At 42.9% G+C, this 24,602-nt stretch overlaps 1 protein-coding gene and 1 long non-coding RNA gene across 8 annotated transcripts in view; both read left to right on the forward strand.

The window, feature by feature from the left end:
• Positions 1-902: 902 nt before the first annotated feature.
• LOC307212941 lies at positions 903-5,025 on the forward strand. The gene is made up of 6 exons (XR_013837265.1): positions 903-966; positions 1,886-1,945; positions 3,050-3,073; positions 3,284-3,357; positions 4,376-4,446; positions 4,749-5,025. It is a non-coding gene; the product is annotated as an uncharacterized lncRNA (long non-coding RNA).
• A 4,129-nt stretch (positions 5,026-9,154) lies between these two features.
• SYNCRIP (synaptotagmin binding cytoplasmic RNA interacting protein) overlaps positions 9,155-24,602 on the forward strand; it is a 20,147-nt gene continuing 4,699 nt past the window's right edge. For 6 of the 7 annotated variants that reach the window (XM_079970463.1, XM_079970464.1, XM_079970465.1 and 3 more), the window contains exons 1-11: positions 9,249-9,377; positions 10,835-10,994; positions 11,687-11,805; positions 11,942-12,049; positions 14,263-14,376; positions 14,464-14,640; positions 16,597-16,732; positions 17,718-17,923; positions 19,555-19,704; positions 20,856-20,977; positions 24,421-24,602. The exon at positions 24,421-24,602 is cut by the window's right edge. In XM_079970463.1, coding sequence (XP_079826589.1) covers positions 10,847-10,994; positions 11,687-11,805; positions 11,942-12,049; positions 14,263-14,376; positions 14,464-14,640; positions 16,597-16,732; positions 17,718-17,923; positions 19,555-19,704; positions 20,856-20,977; positions 24,421-24,602 — 1,462 coding nt within the window. In that variant the 5' untranslated portion in view covers positions 9,249-9,377; positions 10,835-10,846. Of the gene's footprint in view, positions 9,378-10,834; positions 10,995-11,686; positions 11,806-11,941; positions 12,050-14,262; positions 14,377-14,463; positions 14,641-16,596; positions 16,733-17,717; positions 17,924-19,554; positions 19,705-20,855; positions 20,978-24,420 lie in introns of all 7 variants that reach the window. The other variant, XM_079970468.1, reaches the window with a different exon arrangement.

Genomic DNA, 24,602 nt, shown 5'->3' on the forward strand with positions numbered 1-24,602 from the left:
CTTTTGGGGTGCAACGAATGAAGGCGACGTGGGGGCGCTGCGCGTGCAGGAATTTCATAATGGGGTTTTGTAGGCTGGGATTGGCAGGCTCCCTAGCACGTGGAGGCTTGAATTAAGAGGATATTTTTAATGATGTGGTAAAGTGGGGGGGGGGAGACCCCTGTCTTATTGCATGGCTAAAAGGATTGAGCATATTTTTTTTAATCCCACGTTTTTTCCCGCCCCAAATCGCTCTCCCACGTGTCTCTCCCCCCCCCCCACCTGCAAATTTGGAACAAATTAAAGTGGGGAAGCGCGTAGCTACAGGGAGGAAAACCACGAGGGAGGAAGAGAGGTACTCGCCGCCGCCCTCTGGGGATATCGTCTCCACCCCGCGGCTGATAACTTCATAAAAAAGCACGAGGGAGGAAGTCAAGAGACCGGACGAGCCCATCGTAAATAAATCCAGCTCTCAGGAGCAGTATATGATTGTAATTCTTAGCGGCCTTAAGTACTTGCTAGGATTTCTCCCAAATGAAATGAACGTGACTGAAATAGGACTGGAATTGCCTTGGTTGCTTGGATCCCCAAGTAAAAGGCGTGCCTATTTTAACATACACCAAAGTTCTAACATAATCAGACTAATTTCATAAAATCTTGACCTACTAATCTACTGTCTTAATAACTAGGTTTACCTGCTGATTAAGATTTCAGTAAATCATAGAATCAGAAGGGACCACGAGGGTTATCTAGTTCGACCCCCTGCAATGCCTCTCCCTTGGCTACATCTGATGAAGTGGACTTTAGTCCATGGAAGCTTGTGCCATAACAGTCATTGTGTTGTCACAAGAGGTGCTCTTTGTTGTATGCTGCAAACCTGGATAGCTGTGTAACCTGATTTTAACCCTGTCTTATTTTATCTCTGTTCCAGGAGCTATGGAACTAAGATTTGTGTTACTATTGCGGAGACACAGAATGAGCTCTGTGGTATGTATCCAGTACTCTGCTTCAAAATACTTGCATACTGTACTTTAGCTAAGATTTTGAAAATATTCCAGATATTAATTACATTGCAGCCAACTTTAGGTGTTAGACATTTGTGTACTTGGAATCCCTATTTTGGATAATAGTGGCGTTACCTTATTAAAACACATCTATTTCTGTGTATGCTTGTCACTATCCTGCAAATGAAAACCTTCAGCTGGAAGATTCTGACTTGTACTTTGTTCTTAACTACATACAACACTATAGCTCAGGTCATAGTATCCTAGATGCATAGTTCATTTTCTGAACATGCATGATTATGGTTTTAAAGGGGTGCCTTCTAAGGGAGCAGTCCTAACCCTGGAGGCATGCTACTGGAAAGAGTTTGGAATTTGTGGAGATTTCCCTCTGCTGGGCTTTCTCTGCCAATGCAGGTCAGCCCATATACTGGAAAGGGACCCAAATTGCTGTGGGATAGCTGTTTCTGCCTGGAGCTGCTACAACAAGTATTGCAAAAATAATGCCCTAACAAGGCAGCAGGGCTTTGGATGTGGTAGTGGCTCCAAGTGACCATGGACCCCTGTTAGAGTTCAGTAGCACCTTAGACACCAACCTGAAGAAGTGTGCATGCACACGAAAGCTTATACCAAGAAGAAACTTAGTTGGTCTCTAAGGAGCTACTGGACATTCTTTTATATATATTTCGCCTGTGTCAGATCAACACAGCTACCTACCTGAATCTACAACCCTGTTAGAGTTGTACTCATGCATTAAAATACAGAATTCAGGCAGAAGGAATTAAGTTTTGTGATGAATCTTGTTTGCCAATTATGAGTCACAGTTTTGGTATTCCCTGACTTAATTCTTTTAATGTGTATTACTACTTTTCCTTCTTCTGAACTTTATAAAATTTTATTTTCAGATTATGAAAACACCAACATATGTAGAAAAGTATTCTATGGAGAATAGTGGATTTTCTTAGGTATGTTAAAATGCTGTTTGGAGACTAAAGTCATTAACTGTAAGGTTACTGTTTGGAGATAAATTTAGATTGGATACTATAAATGTATGTTGGAAAATTTAATAAAATTTTTTTTAAAAAAGGTTACTGTTTGGGAACTCAAAACTGCTCTCTCCTCAGCTTTTGTAAGAGGATGAGAGATTGAGAAACTAGGGAGAGGGAGAATTCTGTTGCTGTAACTTAAGTTACTGTAGTGTTGCTTGACTGGTAACCAACATAAGAGTTCTGCTGGATTAGACCGAAGGTCTCCCTAGTCCAGCATTCTTTTCTCATTGCCCAACCAGATATGCATGGAAATCCCACAAGCAGGGTGTGGATGCAGTAGCAGCCTCCTGCATGATATCCTCCATGAATTTGTTCCATTTTAAAACCATCACAAGTTGGCAGATATCACTACATTTTTTGTGTGTGAACAGTGGCGTAGCGTGGGGGGTGCAGGGGGGGCCGTCTGCACCGGGCGCAACATCTGGGGGTTAGGGTTAGGGGGCGCAAATCCACGGGTAAGGGGGCGCAAATTACTTGCCTTGCCCCGGGTGCTGACAACCCACGCTACGCCACTGGGTGTGAATTTCATATGTTAATTATTTGAATAAATACATATTTGTCCTGAGATCTCCCACCATTCAGCTTTGTTGGGTAACCTTGGATTCTAATTTTATGAAGAGTCAAAACTAAAAAGCCCCAGATGTTGTAACCTTAGTTCATGTGGGAGTTGCTCCTCTTGTGTCAAACTCCACTTTGGAAGATAATTTATTTTTTTAAATCAGCACGTGCAGGTGTAACATTGTCTCCCTGCATGCCATGATTTGCAGACTGGATTCATGCAACTTTCCCTTGATGCCATTAACTATGGTTCTGTTGCATTTGTGCTGCTGTTTTCATGGCTTGTAAACTTGTTTTAAACCATGGCATGCAGTTTGAACTAAGGAAACATTGGTTTGCATTGTTGTGTAAGAAATCTCTAGTTATTACTGTTCTGCAGAATAAAAAGAAAATTGGGTTTCTTAACAGAAGGAGAAATATAAGGAAAAACATTTCCCTAATACAGTATTTTTTCCTTTTCAGGCTTGAAGCTACTTTATCCTAAAGGTATGTGAGTTAAATTTTGAGAATATTGAGAATGTATTTGCATTGGTTCAACCAGTGATGAGCCTATCCCGAACCTGATACAGTTTGATGAAAAACTGCCAATATGGATCCGGCTTCTGAGACTACCACCAGTAAACCAGTGTTTGATATGTAGATAATAAATCAAATTCTGTTGACGCTGATGCTACTTTCTCTGTCTTTCACTTAAAGGTTATAGCATATGAAATCCAGGCAGCAGTACCTCATTCCTAACGTACATTAAGCAGGTGGAATGTTTTGAATTGGTAAGTTGTATTCAAATGAGCAGGGGGGACATGCTGGTTTGTTGCCACTGCTTGAAGTGCCTTGGTGCAAAGTTAAGTCTCTAAAACCTTATGGACTTTTCCAAGGCAAGTGTTGTGTGGCCAGTAGGTTGCTGTTACTGGACTGAGCATCTTCCAAGCAGTAGCTGCACCATACCAGCTTTTGGTGAAGGTCCAGCAGAATTGTTTTGCTGATGTGCCTAAGACTCTACAGCCAGGACTGGGTGCCTCCAGATATTGGACTTCAACCAGTCCCAGTCCCAACAGAGTGGTTAGGAATGAAGGGAACTGTAGTCCAGTAATATCTGGACGATGACAGGTTCTGTATGCCTGCTCTGTAGACATCTCCATGAAAACCACCAAATAACATGCTGGCTTTGTCTCTAACAACCTACAGCTTCAAAGTAGGAGGAGATGGTTTGGTTCTTTTCACATTTGCCAGATTGTGGTGTCACACTTGATGCAGACAGGGATTATGTGAGCCTGTAAAAATCTTGGAAGTGGGCTGGCTTGTTTTATGTTATTAGAAAGCCTCTATAATATAGAGCAATAATGGATGGAGTTTTTTGTACCCCACCCATCTGACTGTGTTACCCCAGCGACTGGGCAGCTTGCAACAGATTGAACAAAAACACAACCGAACATCGCATTAAAAGCTTCTGATACAGGGCTACCTTCAAATGTTAGCTTTCACTAATGTGCCTTCCAACTGTTTGGGACTAGAATTCCCATCTGCCCCAGCTAGCAGCGTCATGCTTCCTGTGGTCCAAAACATCCAGAGGGCCCCAGGTTGATGAAGTCTGATTTGTTGGGCTTCAGTTTGTTAGCTAAGGCCAAACAAGCTTTTATCTTTGTAACTACCATTTAACCTCTGAGCTCAGTGTATAGACATGTGTCATAAAACAGGACTCTTAAGACAAAAATGTTCCAGATTTATAATTAATATTTCTCTGTTGACTATAAAAGTTATTTAAAAGTTTCATCATTGCTTTCTGAATAGGGATGGGACGGAGAGCCTACCCTGTAGGCGGAAGACTCAATTCCTTTTTACAGTACCTATTGCAAAAACAGGTAAGAAAACATTTGCACGTGTTGATTTGCAAAGCACTTGAGAATCAAAAGTAGCAACCAATAAAAACCATATAAATGTTTGAAGTGGATTCTGATACGAATGAAGCTCCAACTGAATTATATTGAAAACAACAGTTGAGCGCCACCAGGATTCACAGTAATAAGACCTGAAACATTAAATAGTAAAGACTGGGAATAAGTATGTTGCTTAAATGTATTTCTACTGGTCTTAAATTGACCTAGAGTACAATAGATGTAATGAGCTGCATTAATCGTTTTTTTAATTGTGTTTAATTTTTCAGTGATAAGAAGTAAATGCATCAGACAAGGTTATCTGGAATCTACCTGAATGAAGTTGCAGCGTGCATGTGTGTCTCCATTAAGGAATATCAGATTAATAATAATAAATGAAAACCTTGCTTGCAGTTATGTGTTTATAACAATTATATGTACAGTGGCTTTGCTATATGCAAAGTTTGATATTCTCAAATGGTTCTTTTTCATGTCATGGGATCTTATGTGGCTCTTGAGAATGAAGATTGAAGCCGTGTTTCAGAATAAAGCTTTACAATCACTGTATTTTAGTTATTTAATGTATTACTGAAGAAACTTTCCTGAATAATTTAATTGGTGGAACTCAAGCAGTTGCAGCACTAAAATGGTTTTGGGGTGTGTAGGTGTAGTTGGCATCTGAAGATTAAGGTGTTCAGTTGTGCTGCTGCAAATACATTAAAGTGAGTGGAGTAATACCATATTTTATTTACTTTATTGGTCGCTTGAATATCCATATATAAAAAACTCCACAAGGGAGGGGAAAGGGTATAATACAATAGATTTAATGTATCATGTAACATTTATATTAAAACTAAAAAATAATAATAAACCAAGTAAAGGTAAAGGTACCCCTGCCCGTATGGGCCAGTCTTGACAGACTCTGGGGTTGTGCGCCCATCTCACTTAAGAGGCCAGGGGCCAGCGCTGTCCGGAGACACTTCCGGGTCACGTGGCCAGCGTGACATCGCTGCTCTGGCGAGCCAGAGCCACACACGGAAACGCCGTTTACCTTCCCGCTGGTAAGCGGTCCCTATTTATCTACTTGCACCCGGAGGTGCTTTCGAACTGCTAGGTTGGCAGGCGCTGGGACCGAGCAGCGGGAGCGCACCCCGCCGCAGGGATTCGAACCGCCGACCTTTCGATCGGCAAGCCCTAGGCGCTGAGGCTTTAACCCACAGCGCCACCTGCGCCCCAATAAACCAAGTACTCTCCCTAATTAGCATATAAACTATTTTCCCACTTCAACCTTCCTAGCCCATCTCCACATAAAGTTTCTGCAGGATCATCGGATACAAGTAACTGCTGCTGCATTTTACCTGGATTAAGCTTCAGATAATCCAAAACTCCCCAAGCAGCATTTTGGAGCTTCCATTGCCTCCATGAGACAACAGTAAATGTGTGGTAGAGCTGTCATTTGCATACCACCATGAAATTGGATGGCTTCAGTGGTTTTATATAGATGTTGCCTGGAAAAACTCGCCTACTGGAGGGCCTTTTCTGTGGAACCATCTATTGGGATTTCTTTAACCATTACTGTGCTTTTTAAACCAAGAGGTACGCTTTCTGCAGGCATCAGCTCTATCACTTTAGAACTGAAGCCTGCTGTATTTTTAAGGCCCCCAGTGGTGCACTAGCAAGGGGCCGATGAGTGGTTTACATGAAAATTATATTTATGAAAATTTACATACCATTTGATGGGGGGGGGAGTCTAGGTAAATGTGAAATAAAATACTAAAATTATTGACAAAGTTACAGGTATTTTAAAACCGAAACGCAACACAACATTACACATTAAGTGTCTTGATACAGGGCTGCCTTCAGATGTCTACGGTTGTATAATTGTTTATCTCTGGCATCTGACAGGAGGGCGTTCCACAGGGTGGGCGCTGCCACTATTGAGAAGACTGGTTCTGTGTAACTTCATTTCTTACAATGAGGAAACCGCCAAAAGGCCCTTAGAGCTGGATCTCACTGTCCAGGATGAACAATGGTGGTGGAGATGCTCCTTCGGGTATACAGGGACAAAGCCATTTAGGGTATTAAACACCGAATTGTGCTCAGAAACATACTGTGAGCCAATGTAGATCCTTCTGGCCAGTGTTATATGGTCCCGGTGACCACTCCCAGTCACCACTCTAGCTGCTGCATTCTGGATTAGTTGTAGTTTCCAAGTCACCTTCAGAGGTGGCCCCACACAGAGCCCATTGCAGCAGTCCAAGTGGGAAATAACCGGGGCATGTACCTCTGGCACGGCAGTGCGCAGGCAGGTAGGGTCTCAGCTGGCGCAGCATGTGGAGCTGGTAGACATCTACATGTCTAGATAGGCTTACCAAACTAAAATGTTTTAAGCAGGTGATATAAAAAATAGTGAAGGAGCCTGCCTGATATCAATAGGCAATGACTTCTAAAGTGTAAATGTAGCCACAATAAAAGATCAGTTTCTTACAACTAAAGAATGAGTATTATGTGGCACCTGTAACAATGCCAGTTCTGTAGATCGAAGCATTTGAGTAGGCATATTTGGGGTTATGCCATCTCACAAACTGGTCCCAAGCTGTTAATGACTTTATATAGTAATAATTACCACATTGAACTTGGCCTGGTAGGAAATGGGCAACCAGCACAGATCTCTGAGCATAGCTGTTCTATGCAGACAGGTTCTCACTCCAGTCAGCAACGTTGCTGCAGCATTTTTCACTAACTGCAGCTTTTGGATCAAGTGCAAAAGAAGCATTGCACTACAGTAATCCAGCCTAAAAGGTAAAGGTACCCCTGACCGTTAGGTCCAGTCGTGGACAACTCAGGTTACGGCGCTCATCTCTATAGGCCGAGGAAGCTGGCGTTTGTCCGCAGACAGCTTGACTAAGCCGCTTCTGGCAAACCAGAGCAGCCCACAAAAACGCTGTTTACCTTCCCGCCGGAGTGGTACCTATTTATCTACTTGCACTTTGATGTGCTTTCGAACTGCTAGGTTGGCAGGAGCTGGGACGGGGCAACGGGAGCTCACCCCGTCGCGGATATTCGAACCGCCGACCTTCTGATCGGCAAGTCCTAGGCTCTGTGATTTAACCCACAGCGCCACCTGCGTCCCTAAAGGTAAAGGTAAAGGCACCCCTGCCCGTACGGGCCAGTCTTGACAGACTCTAGGGTTGTGCGCCCATCTCACTCAAGAGGCCGGGGGCCAGCGCTGTCCGGAGACACTTCCAGGTCACATGGCCAGCGTGACAAAGCTGCATCTGGCGAGCCAGCGCAGCACACGGAAACGCCGTTTACCTTCCCACCAGTAAGTGGTCCCTATTTATCTACTTGCACCCGGGGGTGCTTTCGAACTGCTAGGTTGGCAGGCGCTGGGACCGAGCAGCGGGAGCGCACCCCGCCACGGGGATTCGAACCGCCAACCTTTCGATCGGCAAGCCCTAGGCGCTGAGGCTTTAACCCACAGCGCCACCTGCGTCCCTAGAAGTTACCAAATGGCTTCACAGGACAAGTATGAACCCACTAGATTTGGCTAGAACAGGCATAGCCAAACTTGACCCTCCAGATGTTTTCGGACTACAACTCCCATCATCCCTAGCTAACAGGACCAGTGGTTGGGGATGATGGGAATCATAGTCCTAAAACATGCCTGGGCTACAGGGTCAGAAACAACCCCACCTCTGCTTTAGACACTAGCTTAACTGTGTCCTGTCCCTACCACCTCCCATAATGGGGAAAAAATAGTCTTCACAATTCAGCTGTCCCTCAGCCGGCCTTCCTGGAAACTGAGGATTCAGCTCAACTTTACCTCAGCTGCCCTTCCTGGGAATTCAGGAGTGTAGGGAAAGTAGCATTAACTGGCAGCAGTGACTGTCATCTTCCTGTTTAAAGCTGTTTATCTACTTGACAATATAATTATTATTAGTTACTGCTACTACTGTTACTAATTTTAAATTGAATAGTACCAAGCTTTGCTAGGCTATGATAGTGTGTGCAAGTATTATTTTTTTAAATGGAATGCCGAGTTTCGCTGTTATGTCAACAGCAACTTCTGGTACACATCCAGGTTCCCCCAACGACTTTACACCGAACTTTAAAAAAACCCCACAAACTAAATATATATCTAATACACAGTATACGCAAAAATTAAACAACGTAATGAAGCGTAAAAGCAACATTGCACTAATCGTCAAGAAGTTTATTGCAATAGCCGTGACAATCCGAAATGACTACGGCACGTTCAGAACGCGAAAGTTCCCTCAGTTCTTGAACGTGCGCGAGTTTCCCGTAGCGCTAATTAGGAGTCGCCCAAAGAGCGGGCGGCGGCGGCAGGGCAGGGGGCGCGCGCGCAACGAAGGTGGGCAGCAGCGCACGGAACGTTCTTTTCTCTCGCCTTCCGCAACGTTGCAGCGTGCCGAGGACCGCCAGCCACCGTCTGGCTGCCGTAAGCGCATGCGCGGCCTCCCATTGGTCCGCCGCCTTGCCTAAGAATCTAGCTTTGCCAAAGTTAGCGGGCGGGGCGATAACCCTTGTGGATCTGCTCGGGAGACCCCGGCGTTGGGGCTGCGCCAGCGCGCGCGCGTTCTCTCTCTCCCTCACACGGCGGCGGCGGCGCCTCCTCCTCCCTCCCTCCCTCCTCCTGGCTTCTCCCCGCCCTGCCTGAGCCGAGTGGAAGGGGGCTGGGGTTGGTTGGTGCCAGCAGCGGCGTGAGCGCTCGAGCGGCCGCCATTTTACGCAGGCTCCTGCCACATTCTCAGGACACGCTGAGGGAGCGGAGAAGGGGCAGCTCCGCAACCGCGCCCCCCGCCCGCGCCACCCCTCCCTCTCCGGAGCCCTTTCGCGCGCCGCTCATCGTCCCTCCCCCGCCGCCGCCGCCAGCGCCTGCCGCTCGCCCCACACAGGTCAGCAGCCACCGGGGCTCGTCAGGCGCTGTGGAGAGGGGAGGGGAGAGGGAGAGTCGGCGGGGGGGGGATGGCTATGGGGGTGGAGAGAAAGAAGGGGCCCGAAGAGAAGGTTCTCCCCGGGAGGAGCGGGCCGGGAGCCCGTGGAAAACGGAGGGAGAGCGGGAGGCAGCCTGCCGCCCGGCCGGTTCTGGCGGGGTGGGAGCTTGGATAAACAAAAGAGGCCGGCGGCGGCCCTGTCCCGCGCAGCTTCTCCCGGCACTTAGCCACGCTGGACGGCGGGTGCCGCTAGGCCGCACGACGTGGAGGGGAACGAGGGGAAGCCCCCCCTGCTCGCCCCCCCTCTCCCTCCCGCGAGGGGCTCCAGCTGCCTCATTGTCCAGGCGGCAGCGCCATTCATTGGCCACGAGGCGCCTCCGGGGTGGGGTGGGACATGGTGGGAAGGCTGGAAGGAGCAAGGCAGGCAGCCGCAGCCGATGCCAATGTGGCTGCGGGACGACTTCTTTTTTCAATGGTGGTGGTGGGGTTTTGCCGCGTGCCTCGTGTCACGTAACGGGCCGGAGCCTGGGATCCGTGTCTTTCCAACGCTCGAGTTGGAAGAAGCATGGTGGGAAGAAGGGAGGGAGGGTCTTGATTCTGTGCGTGCTTGTTTTTACCCGGCGGGAGGAGGAAAGCCATGGGAAAGCAGTCATTTTTGTCCGCCCCCCCCCCCCGTTCTTTCCACATGGCGAAATCGGGCCCAGGGTGTTGCAATTCTTCTCCCGGAGGGAAAAGTGGAGGAGGAGGAGGGACAGGCTGCTTTTCCGGGAGGGGGGGTGGGGTGGGGTGGAGGGAAGTTGGTCGCTGGAGGAAGTTGTAAGACATTTGAACGCGCCGAGCACGTGTTTCCAGCGGACATATGGCGGCTGCCGCCGCTTGGGCTGGGTGCGGACTGGGAAGCGCTTTGTTCCTTTCGCCTGGTTGCTTTTAGGCCCTGTCAAAGAGGCGGGAAGAAGCTGTAGCGTAGGCAGCGGAACGGGATTTCGCGAGAGGTGCGAAGGGTTGAATGAAGCGATTCGGGTAAAAGCAGCAGGGAATGGCAGTGGCTGTGTCGCGCGTTGGTGGCTGCACGTTCTTCCGCGCCTTTTGCTTCTTGTTCCATTTCTAACTTCTCCAAGAGCTGCTTAGAGCGTTTTAGAGAGATAGAGAAGGGAGGTGAGCGAGAGAGTTCGGCTGGATTGTGTAAAAGCTGCAATAAAATCTTAATATCCTCGCTAGGCTTTGGTTATAGGGTATGCCTTTGCACTATTAGTCTTTCTCTTGAAAAAGCCTTGCGTGCTTTCTGATTGCAAAAGTAGTAGGGAAAACGGCTTACACTCTGCGAGTCCCTAGCAGGTAGCTGCATGTATTGACTGATACACCAATAGTTCGGCTTTAAGGTTTATAGCTTAATTATGATGCTTATTGCGTTTGAACAGATATCTGGAAACATGGCTTCTGAACATGTTAATGGGAATGGTACTGAAGAGCCGATGGATACTTCTGCTGCAGTTACCCATTCTGAGCATTTCCAGACATTGCTTGATGCTGGTTTACCACAGAAAGTTGCTGAAAAACTAGATGAAATTTACGTTGCAGGTAAGATGTAAAACTTGCAAAGTCACATTTTCAATATTTTCTATTGGACTTTTCCTTGCTTTGGGCTAAAATAGCAACTTTTTGTGGTTTCCAAACAAAAAACAAAAACCCAAAGATGGGGACTGCAGTCTTCTTAGCAAGTGTTTGGATGATAAACGATAATGTGGCATTTATGCTGCTGTAGGTTAGTCTGTGGTACTGAGTGAATGGGTGGTGGTAGGGGAATGCAGTTGTACTTCAGGCAGTAGGAAGACTTCATAGTGGATTATATTTGTCTTTGGAGCACTGTGTAGTAAGTGAGGCAGTAATCATAAGCATCTCTTCTGGAAGATACCTGATTTAATGTTTGAACCTGTGGGTGCAAAGGCTACTGTGTTTTCAGTCATGTTCTGAAGCTCAGTTTTGGAGACCAATAGAATTGTTTGAGTGCTTTAGTCTTTTTAAACAGTTTCCTTAAGAGGCAGAAAAGTACTGAGAATCACTGCTCAAGTTGAGTCAACTGTTTATGCAAAATTATGACTTTTCAGAGTTTGTCAAAACTTAACAAATATCAGCATATGTATTACAGTACATTTGTAGATTAAAGCAACCTTTTAAGTAAAGGGGAAATCCTGAAATGGGCCTCTGATCAGTGGATCTGCTTCTGAAATGAAATAACTAAAAATGCTAGAATATAATATTTCTTTTTCTAGGGCTAGTTGCTCACAGTGATTTAGATGAAAGAGCTATTGAAGCTTTAAAGGAATTTAATGAAGAAGGTGCATTGGCAGTGCTTCAGCAGTTTAAAGACAGTGATCTCTCACATGTTCAGGTAATGTACTACTATAGTGGCATTTCTGTTCCTTGATAGTACTACAGTTTGTACTAGCACATGTGAAAAACTTGAACAAGTCAGGATGATTGATTTAAAATTCAGCCCTTACACATTATTTGTGTAATCTTTTTAGAACAAAAGTGCCTTTTTATGTGGCGTCATGAAGACATATAGACAGCGAGAAAAACAAGGGACCAAAGTGGCAGATTCTAGCAAAGGACCAGATGAGGCAAAAATCAAGGTATGTTTCATTATAGGCCGGTATGCTTATGTCTTTAGTGCTAATTTCTGTGGTTGTATAAGAATGATTTGTGTTGAAGTATTTTTTTAACAATATTTTTCTTGGTCATGCCTTCATTGGTGCTTGCCAGTTGACATTTCTATAAGAGCAGCTTACCCTTATTTAGATTCCTCTGCACAGTATTTGTCCATATTTTACTTTTGGAAAAAGTCTCTGGATACAGGTCCTGTTCTGCATTCTGCAGAGGGAGATGTTAAAAAGGTAAAGGTAAAGGTACCCCTGCCCGTACGGGCCAGTCTTGACAGACTCTGGGGTTGTGCGCCCATGTCACTTAAGAGGCCAGGGGCCAGCGCTGTCCGGAGACACTTCCGGGTCACGTGGCCAGCGTGACATCGCTGCTCTGGCAAGCCAGAGCCGCACACGGAAACGCCGTTTACCTTCCCGCTGGTAAGCGGTCCCTATTTATCTACTTGCACCCGGAGGTGCTTTCGAACTGCTAGGTTGGCAGGCGCTGGGACCGAGCAGCAGGAGCGCACCCCGCCGCAGGGATTCGAACCGCCGACCTTTCGATCGGCAAGCCCTAGGCACTGAGGCTTTAACCCACAGCGCCACCTGCGTCCCTTAGAGGGAGATGTTAGCAGGGTGCAATTGTGAAAGTACCTCTGACATCTGATTCATGCCACTAGCACTATGCCACAAATTGTTATAGAATGGCAGTTTTTGTACCCAGTCTATACATTTAATATTGGCATCATGATTTGTAGGCTTTCTCTTTCTTGCTTTTAATAGATATACATTCACATCTGTTTTTATATAGACGGGTCATGAATCATCACTATTGGCACTGTAATTTGAGATTAAATTGTATCAGCCAGCAGTTGGAAGTTTAGTACAGCCTGACACTGGAAAGACTTCAGTGCTTCATGACTATTGAAGTATACCGCAAATACTTCGGCTTATTCTACCATGAGAAATTATGTCTTTTGATAGAGTAACTTTTTATTGTGTGAAAGCCCACAACAATCAAGTACAGAAATTGTAGAAAAGCAATTGAATGTAGCATTTGCACACAGTACATATATTTTTCCATGGCTTGCTTGCTTTTGTTTTTTGAGTACTCAGTACTGGAATTCCAATACATTTTATCCATTATTTCATTCACAAAGAGCTAATGAAATACTGAGCAGTATTTAATCTCTTTAGTCAAACTGAAGTATGCATGTCCCCAGGACTGTAGGGCAGGCTTAGTGTTGATTGAAGCATGCATGTTTATGCTAATTCATCATACAATTTGGAGGAGGGGGAAGAGTGGCCTTGCATAAAAAGTGACCTGGACACTTCCAAGCTTATTTGTGCTGCTGCTCTACTAGGCATGCTATGTTTTATTAGGCGTATTCTTTTAAACTTGAGGTCTCTCCATGCTTCACGTCTAGCATGCTCTCCAAATTCAGAGGGCACACCTATTCTCAATTGAAGCAGGCTCTGTGTATGGCCAAGAGAAGGCTGCTGATGTCCTACAGTAGTGGTTCTCACAGGGTGTGGTGCGCCACACTGGTGTGGCAAGTGTGATGGGAAGATTCAAGGATAATCAGTATTATATTTGGGAATGATTAATGTTCTTATACAGCTGCATTGTTTTATACTTTATGGATGTCCAGTGATCACATTATAAAGTAGTTGTGTTCTGTTTTATAAATCAAGCACTGCTAGGAGTTGTTTATTTCAGTTTCCCCATGTATTTCTTATCAATACAAAATTGAGGGTGGTGCAAGCAAATATTAATTCTGAAAGTGGCCCAGAGAAAAAAGTTTGAGAACTATTGCCCTGCAGTGAGGCACAAACAGGCCTTCATTTGGTGGGATAAGTGTAGGATTCTTGGCATAACAGCTGCCTATGCAAACAGAAGGCACCTGGCGAAGGAAGCAAAACTGACTTTGAGAAGCTTTGCACACAGGATTTAGGATTGAAATGTACAATAGGTTTTTTCGGAAGGGTGTGTTTATGTGCAAAAATCAAATCAAAAATCAAATTTGCTCAAAATTAGTATATACTCAGACATATTCAAAGCTGAGGGAATGCAAGTCGCTCTTAAAACATAAGTGTCAGAGATTATTTCATTGCAAGCATTTGTCTCCTTTTCCTATTTTAATTAGACCGTTTAATTACTTGGTAAACAGTTAGACTTTATTTAAACTCTAAACTTAAATTTGAAGGCACTTTTGGAGAGAACGGGTTACACACTTGATGTGACTACTGGACAAAGAAAATATGGTGGTCCTCCCCCAGAGTGTGTCTACTCAGGACAACAGCCTTCTGTTGGCACTGAGGTAAGCAGCATCACATTTTATGATGGGGTGGTGTGTCCTTGCTACCCGTATGTGTGATCCTTTTTAAAATATGTTTTTTTGTTACAGATATTTGTGGGTAAGATTCCAAGGGACTTATTTGAGGATGAACTGGTTCCATTATTTGAGAAAGCAGGGCCTATATGGGATCTTCGCTTAATGATGGACCCTCTGACAGGCTTAAACAGAGGATACGCTTTTGTCACTTTTTGTAACAAAGAGGCAGCTCAGGAAGCTGTTAAACTGGTAAGATTTTTCTTACTGCATTCTTTTAGGATCACCCCTTTATCTAAAAGCAAGTACAAAAATCCCTGGCAGTGGCTGGAAGTATACTCTATGGTGTACATCATGATGTATAGATTAGAATTGTTTAGGTCTCGTGACCTCCAGAACCTCTTTTAGTTAAGCAGTTCTAAGAGTTCCTTTAACTTATTAATTCAGTTTGTTATGTTATATGCTGTTTGTTCTTTTTTTTCTTCCATCCCTGTGAGCGTCAAGAATAGCAGAAATGGAAATGCTTACAGTGCAGTCTTACACATGTGTACATGGAATTATGTCTTGGGTTAAGTGAGCTCATACTGTACAATATCTTATTGCATGAAGAGCAGGATTTTTTAAAGGCTAAGAAACATGACCCTTGACCTGAAAGAAAACTAGCTGCCTACCATTTTACAAAAGATTTCTGTCTTACTTGCTTGAAAAAGATCCAGGCTAATGACTGGGCTTATGAAGTACCATTTCTTTAGCTTAAAGTTCCACACCCGTAATTAAAATTTTGGTTATGGTCTCTAATGTTGAATGTACTGTAGTGTTACATGGTACACTAAATTGGTATAGTGTGCAGTGCCTTCAAGTGGCTTAATTTGATATTAAAGTAATCTAATTGTCCCACTCCACTTAAAATGAGGGATCGTTCTCCATGGTCTCTGTTCCCTCTTTTGCTTTTCTACTTGAGGATTATAGCATATCCTTGGTCTCTGACTTGCAATTCAGGGAATGAGCACTGCCATAAAGGGTCAAGGGGAGCAGTATCTGGGGAGAGAGATTGACAAGGTCATCCTTTGCTCATAGTCAAAACAAGAACAGTGGGACACTTAGCAAAAGCCAAGTAGCTCCATAGGTAGTCTTAGGCTTAACTTTTCCTCACAGAGTGAGATGGCTTGTACAATTACTGAAGTATGGTAAGGATGCCTTCTACTCCACTTTATATTGATGTGTGTTTCCAATGGGAGAGGATCCTGCTGCAATGCAGGCTGTAGTTGGTTTCTTTGAAACTAAGCAACATTTTGTGTATTAGGAGATGAAAGGCAGAGAATAGTTGTGCTCAGGTACCACTGTTGCTGCTTTTCTCTGATCTAGGATTAGAGCAACACATAGGGTTTAACCCAAGGTGTCTTTGAAGATCATTTCCCCCAAATAATCTTAAGAGCTGTAGTTTAAGGGTGCTAGGAATTGTAGCTGTGTGAGGGGTAAGCTACAGTTTCCAGGGTTCTTGTATGTGTGTGTGTGTGGTGTCCACACAGCTGACAAGCATAGTGTACTCATTTACAGGGTAGCTAGGTTATTCTGTTGCTGCAAGAAAAACCCCATTATTGTGGCAATTTTAAAAAAATAAAATATTATTATAGCGTAAACTTTTATGAACCAAGGCCCATGATAATAAAATCCCATAATAAAATTGTCAGTCTTTAAAGTGCCTCAATACAGTTCATTGATACTGTGTCCAGTTACTTTTAATCAGGTAGGCAACCCAGGGCCATATAGAACCATCTATTTAGTGGCCCACGTAACTGCATTATCACATGGTTAGAAGCCACACTGCTGAAAATGGTGCACTCCCAATACAGTGGTACTTCAGGTTACAGACTCCGCTAACCTAGAAATAGTAGCTTGGGTTAAGAACTTTGCTTCAGGATGAGAACAGAAATCGAGTTCCGACAGCACGGTGGCAGTGGGAGGCCCCATTAGCTAAAGTGGTACTTCATGTTAAGAACAGTTTCATGTTAAGAACGGACCTCCAGAATGAATTAGGTTCTTAACCCGAGGTACCACTGTACTTGAAGCACTTGCTCCTCTTTTGAAAAAAATACTACTCTGTATTGAGTGATATTTCTGCAAAGAAGTAAAAGTTCAAAGTTTGCAAGCAAGGAAAAGCATAAGCACTTTTGGATGACCTACCCTATATTACTTTCTTTCTTCTAGTATAACAATCATGAAATCCGCTCTGGAAAACATATTGGTGTATGTATCTCCGTTGCCAATAATAGGCTCTTTGTTGGCTCTATCCCTAAGAGTAAAACAAAGGAGCAGATAGTTGAAGAATTTAGCAAAGTAACAGGTAAGTTACTTGGTATCTTGGGTGTGTGAATTTAAAAGGAAATAATTCAAGTGATCAGTGATGAATTTTTTCACCATCTTTCGGCTGATGTTGAATGATGATGACATTGTAAACTGAGATCATAAGGAATATTCTTGACAATAAGAAAGAGATGAGCTGGGACTGTGGCCTATCCTTGTGTCATACATTGCTTGAGGGAGGTTTTACCCAAAGCCTCTTATTCAGTAAGTTTGACTGTTTGGAAGAAATTATTAAAGGAGTAATTTTGCTCAGTTCTGCTAGATCTCGTTGTCAATCATTTAGAATATTCATGAACATTCCATGACATCGTAACAGCTTGGCTTCGTTTGCCCTTTATTTTATGTTAACACACTATACTGTGTTAAGATAAAATAAAGGGCAAACGAAGCCAAGCTGTTATGATGTCATGGAATATTCATGACATTCAGTAGAGACATCCTATACTGGTCAGTTGCTGAAAATATTTGACTGGTCAAATATCTAGCCCCAAATTAGAGGCAAGTGTTGTACATATGCAGTCTTTTCTTGTTCAGTTCAGACTTTCTTTCTAGAAAAGTACTTTTGATGGGGAGTAAATTAAATTTTCTCTGTTGGTTTTCAGTTAGTGCCATGGTATATGTGGGGGAAAGCATCAGAAGATAAGCTACCGTATGTTTCTGTGTATAAGACTAGGTTTTTTAATTTAAAAATTAGGTTAAAAATTGGGGCTCGTCTTATACACTGGGCAAGCTCCGCCCATTTTCTTAATTTGGAGTCCCCAAAAATTATACACATCTTTTACACAGGGACGTGTTATACACGGAAAAATACGGTATATAAGAAATTTACTGGGGAATTTTAGCAAATCTAATAGTCCACTGTATTATATTAGGGTAAAAAGACGAATTGTCACAGTTTTACTACTTTTTTTTAATAAATTTGTATGACTGCTTAACTAAACTCATGTGATTGGCTTCAATTTCAGAGGGTCTCACAGATGTAATATTGTATCACCAACCTGATGACAAAAAAAAGAATAGAGGCTTTTGTTTCCTTGAATATGAAGATCATAAAACTGCAGCACAAGCCAGGCGTAGGCTAATGAGCGGAAAAGTGAAAGTCTGGGGTAATGTGGTAACAGTTGAATGGGCTGATCCTATAGAAGATCCAGATCCTGAAGTCATGGCAAAGGTAAAAGATAACAGTGATACTTTTTAAAAAAAAGTTATAGCAAGCTGAAAGTTATGATTATTTTGTTAAATCTGTGTCATATGGCAAATGCTCAGTGTTAGAAACTGAGATATGAAAGCTAAGAGCTAAACACCTTAAACCTAGGTTATGGGTGCAACAACGGAAGGCGCACTTTTTTATAAGAAGAATGCAAAGCTGAAAATGAATGAACTGCAGCTAAAATATATTCATTTTTCACATGGTCTAGTCTTTCCCCTGCCCACCCCCCTAATATTCTTAAGAGGGTCTCTTCTCCAGTCTTCAAACAGTTGCTGGAAGTGGGGAGGCAGAAAAAGGTCCTCCTTCCACTTTGTAGTTTTACTCTGAAATCTTAGGCGCAGTACTGAGCTCAGAGCTCAGAAATTGCTTGCCCTAATGAAGTTCCCTGTTGCAAAATGCACCAACAACAATGGGAGTTTCAAACACTGCAAATGCTGTAGAAGGAATAATGCTTGCGAAATGATTTTCTTACAGTAACTTGAATGGCTTGTTCTGCACTCAGAGCAAGAACATTTGTGAAAGCATCAAAAGTTTACTTAAATCTTCAACCAAACTATATAAAGCTGATAACTCAACAGGTGAACATGTGACACAAAATTTGCAAATAGGATCATAATATGAATTTTCACTGCTTTTAATACTTTTTTTTACAAATTGTGGATTGTTAACTTGAAGCTTCCTTGGCTCATAACTGAGGAGGAGACATATTTCAATCTGATGCCCTGTTTGTGTTTGCATGACCAGCATTTATCAGACTAGTATGACAAAACTAGTTTCAGTTAGGATAGGGACAGAACTTTACTGCATTATCTCATCACATTTTGTCAATACAAGTCCTGCCTTCTTTTTTGTCCAGTCTTAGTATCCCCATTGTTGTAGGTGATGGCTTCAAATCACCAAGTCCCATCACTGCAATCACCAAGTCTCATCACTGGGATCCTTTATTATCATTTACTGGAATTGGGTTTCATTTCCACATTAGGTAAAAGTCTGGGGGAATAGTGAATGTGCGTTGCTGGGACAGATGACTGCTCTAGGCAGGAGTCAGATGCCTTTCTATGCTGAAACTATGTCAGTACCTTTAATGTTCCAGCAGCTAACCAGGGACTTGGGTGTTGGGACTTGCAACAACATACCACCACTCTTACATATCCCAAGTGACATTGGAAGAATGAGTATACATTCGGAGCTAGTAGGCTTTTCTCCAGCTATAAGCATCTTTGAAAAAAATTGTGGATGGAGTTGTTAATAATAGTAATAATAATAGCTTTTAGGGAAATATGTTGTCTGAATTCTTTATAATAGGAATTTGTAAATGTTGAGATCCAGAATGCGCACAACAGAACTTTGATCTTCCTTGTCTGCATCCCCTTGAACCCTTTCAAAACCTTCTGAGGGTTAAGGGGAACCCACAGGACTAGATTTTGGGTGTGCATGAGAAGAGGATGAAGGTCCTGTTGGGTGACTGGAAGTTGCTTTTGCAGTGTTTGATACAACTCAACGGCACATCCCAAGTGTTCTTGGCAAATGCCGGTATTTCAAAGAATGAAACAAAATTGTAGTCTGAATTAACCCTTGTTGCTTTATTTTAGGTGAAAGTGTTATTTGTGCGGAACCTTGCAAATTCAGTCACAGAGGAGATACTAGAAAAGGCCTTTAGTCAGTTTGGAAAGCTGGAGCGAGTGAAAAAGCTAAAAGATTACGCTTTTATCCATTTTGATGAACGTGATGGTGCTGTAAAGGTAGGTTTTGATTAACAGTGCAGCTACTGCTACATGATCAAATTATTTTTAAGTCACATGTTTAGCTAAAACATTTGTGTTATAAAATGCTTAAAGCTTTGTGCTGTAGTTTTGGGCTCTAAAGTGATATGAATACAGAAGTTGGCTGTTAATGTTCTGAGAAGTTTGGTGCTCATTTTTGCTGTCTGTCTCTCCAAGTAGAAAAATCATTGCTTCTCCTATGCTTACCTTGCCCTATACTCTTTTAAAAATAAGGATAGAATGCAGGCTGTTCAGTTCACTGATCTGCTCTTTTTTAAACCAGACTCTACTCTAAAACCATTGTGCACAGTGCAGAAACAGCTGAGTCCAGAGTTTTCATGAGTGGAATTCCATTTACAGAAACCTCCAACGTGGGCATTTATGCCTTTCCCCTGAAAAGCCACTCTGGAGGTCTAGGAGACCCCTGAACAGTGTAGGAAGTGACATGAGGCTTGTAGTAGGAAGGAGGAATTGGTTAAATCGCCTTTCTTCCCTGCTGCATCTCTTGTCTATTTCATGAATGAGACCCTTCTATTTGCAAATGAAGTGTTGCATGTCCAAGTAGGAGTTAGAGTGGCTAAATATACCTGAAGTTTTCTAAACTTAATCATGACACCAAATGCAATCATTTACATTTCTACCCTCCCCCCCCCCCAAATAAAAATAGAATTGTCATAGGGGGAAACGCAGTTTCCAATTTTGGTCATCTCAGTATTTGAAAGCTGAAGAATTACATTTTGTTCTCTTTGTTAATACAATTCCCTATTCTCTTTGTTTTTACTTTGAACAACTTTACCTTGCAACCTATTTTATGGGAATGTGTAGCTGCTTTAATTTCAAGTGTTTGCTTTGCAGCACAGATCTTTTTGCAGATCTGGTTTCAAGCCCTTATGGGTTGCAAGGAGTATTTTTGAAAACCTACACATTGGAAAAATCAAAGGACCTCAGACAGGGCCTCTAGTGGACAGGAGGTGGGCTTATATGCCCTACATATCTACCAGCGGTAGATCTCTTACTACTATTCAACATCTCTTACTATTCATATTGTCTGCGTTCTTTGCATATTATTAAAAAAATACGTTTTTGGAAGAATTTATTGCCAATATGCATTTCAAAACTATTCTCTACAGGCAATGGAAGGAATGAATGGAAAAGATTTAGAAGGAGAAAATATAGAAATAGTTTTTGCAAAGCCACCTGATCAAAAGAGGAAAGAGCGGAAAGCGCAGAGACAAGCTGCTAAAAATCAAATGTAAGTGCTAAAGTGTGTGCATTTGACACTAAATGACACTTACACAAGTGTTGTGGGTTTGCAGTTCTTGCTGTATGCTGAGCATACATACCATGGAAACATTTGTAAAAAAATGTAGGGTTCTTTGATGACATTCACTGCTCAAGATATCAACTTCCCTTTATGCATGCTTTTCCAAAAATAAAAGTGCAGCCTGCATCTTTTGGTCTATTTTTAAAAGTGGAGAGAGAATTACTGTGTTAACTACATAACATATCCACGTGAGAAGTAGTGTTCTGTTCGTTACTTAGGCCTGTATGTACATTTTTAAAATATGTCCTCAGAAGTGGTCAGGCAAGTGCAGCTCTCTCTCCCCCCCCCCCCCCGAGATACCATAAGAAAAAGTGGAAAAAGCAATAGAGACATGTAGCTGATCAGAAAGTGTCTCTGGGTCTATGAATTTCTGCTTATTTTATTCTCCTACATTCACTGCATTCAGTATTTAGAAGCTTTAGTTCTTTGTTACTAATCCTTACCTTAAGCTTTGTGTTGCAATTTTGTGTATCCTCTGTGGTTTTTCATGACACAATAATTGACTGCTGACAATATTCTATCCAATAATTTTAGAAAATTTAGATTGAAATCCTGTGCACATTTTGTGGTATGACAGGAACACATGTGTAACACTCCTTGTGGGGGACAAACTGTATACCATAAATAATATACTCCTTTCCCCCCACTGTTTGTCATCCTAGTAGCTATCTCAGCTGTTTCTACACCACATCCAATGTTGTACAAGTGCATTTCTACTTGTGCAGCAAGACATGCATTTCCTCTTCCCACTGCAGCCCTCACCGCCTCCAAATCTGTTCTGGAGTGTCCCCAACACCGAAGGAGATTTTGGGAGCATGGGGAGCTGCAGTGGGGATGGGAAATCTGCTGGTGGATGGACACCATTGAATGTCAGCCTTTTATTTGCATTTCTGGAATAAATTAAAAGGAAGAGTTACAAATATTCATGTGTCTCAAGCATTGCTTTACAAGAACTGTAAAAGATGTGCTAATCACAAAAGGCAAAACGCAGCTTTATGGGAGACTTGGGTTTGCTCATTGGGACTTGGCCTTTCCCCTGCAGTGCTGCTCCCCGTCTCCTCATTCTCTGGAACATCCAAATCAGATTTTGTTGGTACAGGGAGGACTGAACTTGCTTTATGTGAGTGGAAGTCCATTCTGTGGGTGCAGAGACAGTGTTGGATGCAACTCAAAATGGAAATGATGCAACTCCTGGTGGTGGTTCCAGGTCTTAGGCAACCATGAGCATGTATATATGTTAGCTGTTTATAGAACAACAGATTGAATTTGATTATATTGCTGGTTTTCAATTATGAATGGTGCATGCTCTGATTACATCCAAGGCTTATTTACTGCTAGTTTGTAATCTCATTTTAGTTGGCATATCTACCCTTTGAATGTATTCTGTCAATGAAAGTGCATGTTCAAAGAGGCTTTCCGATAGCACCATTCATCTCTACACTAGGTAGTCCTCAGAGCTATCATTTTGCATCACATATGGCTAATTTATGAAAAGTAGTGGCAGTGAGGCTTGATTTGCACATGCTGTCCCCTGCACTGCTACAGTGAGATAGTCCAGTTTTGCGCTTGGCCAGTTAACATGCAACTGCAAGTGCGTGGGTCCTTTTAGACCTGGAAGAGGGCAAGAGGTGCTCCACTGACGTGTGTGGAGGCCAGGAATGGAACTCCCATGCAAAATGGTCACTGCCTATACTTACTGTATCACATCTAATTGAGATAGAGGCATTCTGAGTTTCCATGCGGGTTGTACCCTCCTGGTGGTGCAGCAGTAGTAATACTGCTAGCACATTTGTAAAGCTACACTTACATTTGACTAAATCCTGAACACATCTGGGCAGATCTAGGCTCTGGCCAGATTGGTTTGAGACACCCCTGGTCAAGTTGACTCACTTGGAGCAATTTGAGACTGTCATAATTGGGTGGGGAGGCAGGCAGGTTCTGCTTCATTAGCATGTTCCCTGCATGAAATGTGGTGGCGAAGCAACACCCAGCAAGGTTGAATTCCCTGCTCAATAGCTGGTGAACAGAGGGTTAAATAATGATGGGGGTGAAGGATTTAAACCCTGATTATGAATTTGGACTGGCCCCTGAATTGATTTGGTGTCTATCCAAAGTGCTGGATTTGGCGTGTATGTGCACAGCCCTAATAGTTATCCAGCCCCAAGTGTCCTCTTTCTTTCTGCTTTGTGCTCATGTATATTCTCTTTGGCTTGAACCTGCTCCCTCTTCATGCAGTTCATATCCCTTAATTATTATTTGGTGGACAGTGACTCTCCTACTTTTCATGCTGTTAATGTCTCTTGGGCAGGTGCTTCTGTCTTTGCTCCCTATTCCACACTAAAGCATCAGCAAATGGTGTCTTTAGTCAATTTTGAAACATGTCTACGCTGTGGTAGTTTTTTAAATTAGGAAGGGGCCCTGCATCTCTTTCCCTGCCCCCTCCTTCTTGTTCATGGGTCTTTCTGTATTCCCTGTTAGTCTGTGACTAGCCCATTTCAGGCATTCTCTGTCCATGGAAGGGATGTAGAGATGTATGTGCTGACCCTGTTCCCTTTCTGATAATGAGGACTGTAAATGTTTCATTAAAAAATATTCCCCACTCAGGAAGATTGGGGTAGAGAGGGTGGGAGCAGTTCATACAGCTGTTTCATGGATAAATTTCTAAAGAAAGCTTTAGTTGTCTAGTGCAGTGTTTCCCAACCTTGGGTCTCCAGCTGTTTTTGGACTACAACTCCCATCATACTTAGCGAGCAAGACCAGTGGTTAGGGATGATGGGAAGTGTAGTCCAAAAACAGCTAGAGACCAAAGGTTGGGAAACACTGGTCTAGTGTAACTTATTCTCTGGATGATAGCACTCCAAAATCTGGGTTATTTGGGTTCAATCTGTTAATTTTCAGCAGCTGGAGGATTCTGCTGTAAGAAGATGAAAGGGCCTATACAGAGTAGGTGTAAAGCATGTGGCATAGAAAAGTTTCTGAATCCATACGTTGTTGGACTGCAACCAGTGAAATGAAGCTGGAAATTTTGTTTCATAAGTTCATTAGTGACAATGAATATACTGTAATTGCAAACACAGTATATTAGGCAAGGGTCAGTTTGAAAATCTTCAGCTTTATATATTAAATAGAAGTAAAAGAATTGTGATAGAACAGTGTAGGGCATCAAACAATTTTCCAATGAAGATTGCCCCATTTGCCAAAGAAAAAATTCCATTTCAATGAATGCAGTAAAAACAGCATGATATAACCCAGTAGTAAACATTTGAGGAAACTATTCTGATACTTGAATTAATCATTTCGGTGTGTATATTTGTATTTAGATATTAAACTTTGAGAGAGAAAATTAAAATTCAACTTTTATCTCTTGCCAGGTATGATGATTATTACTACTATGGCCCTCCTCATATGCCCCCACCAACAAGAGGCAGAGGTCGAGGAGGTAGAGGTGGCTATGGATATCCCCCTGACTACTATGGATATGAAGATTATTACGATTATTATGGCTATGACTACCATAACTATCGTGGTGGATATGAAGATCCTTACTATGGTT

This window comes from Podarcis cretensis (assembly GCF_951804945.1).
Source record: "Podarcis cretensis genome assembly, chromosome: 3".
NCBI classification, from domain to species: domain Eukaryota; kingdom Metazoa; phylum Chordata; class Lepidosauria; order Squamata; family Lacertidae; genus Podarcis; species Podarcis cretensis.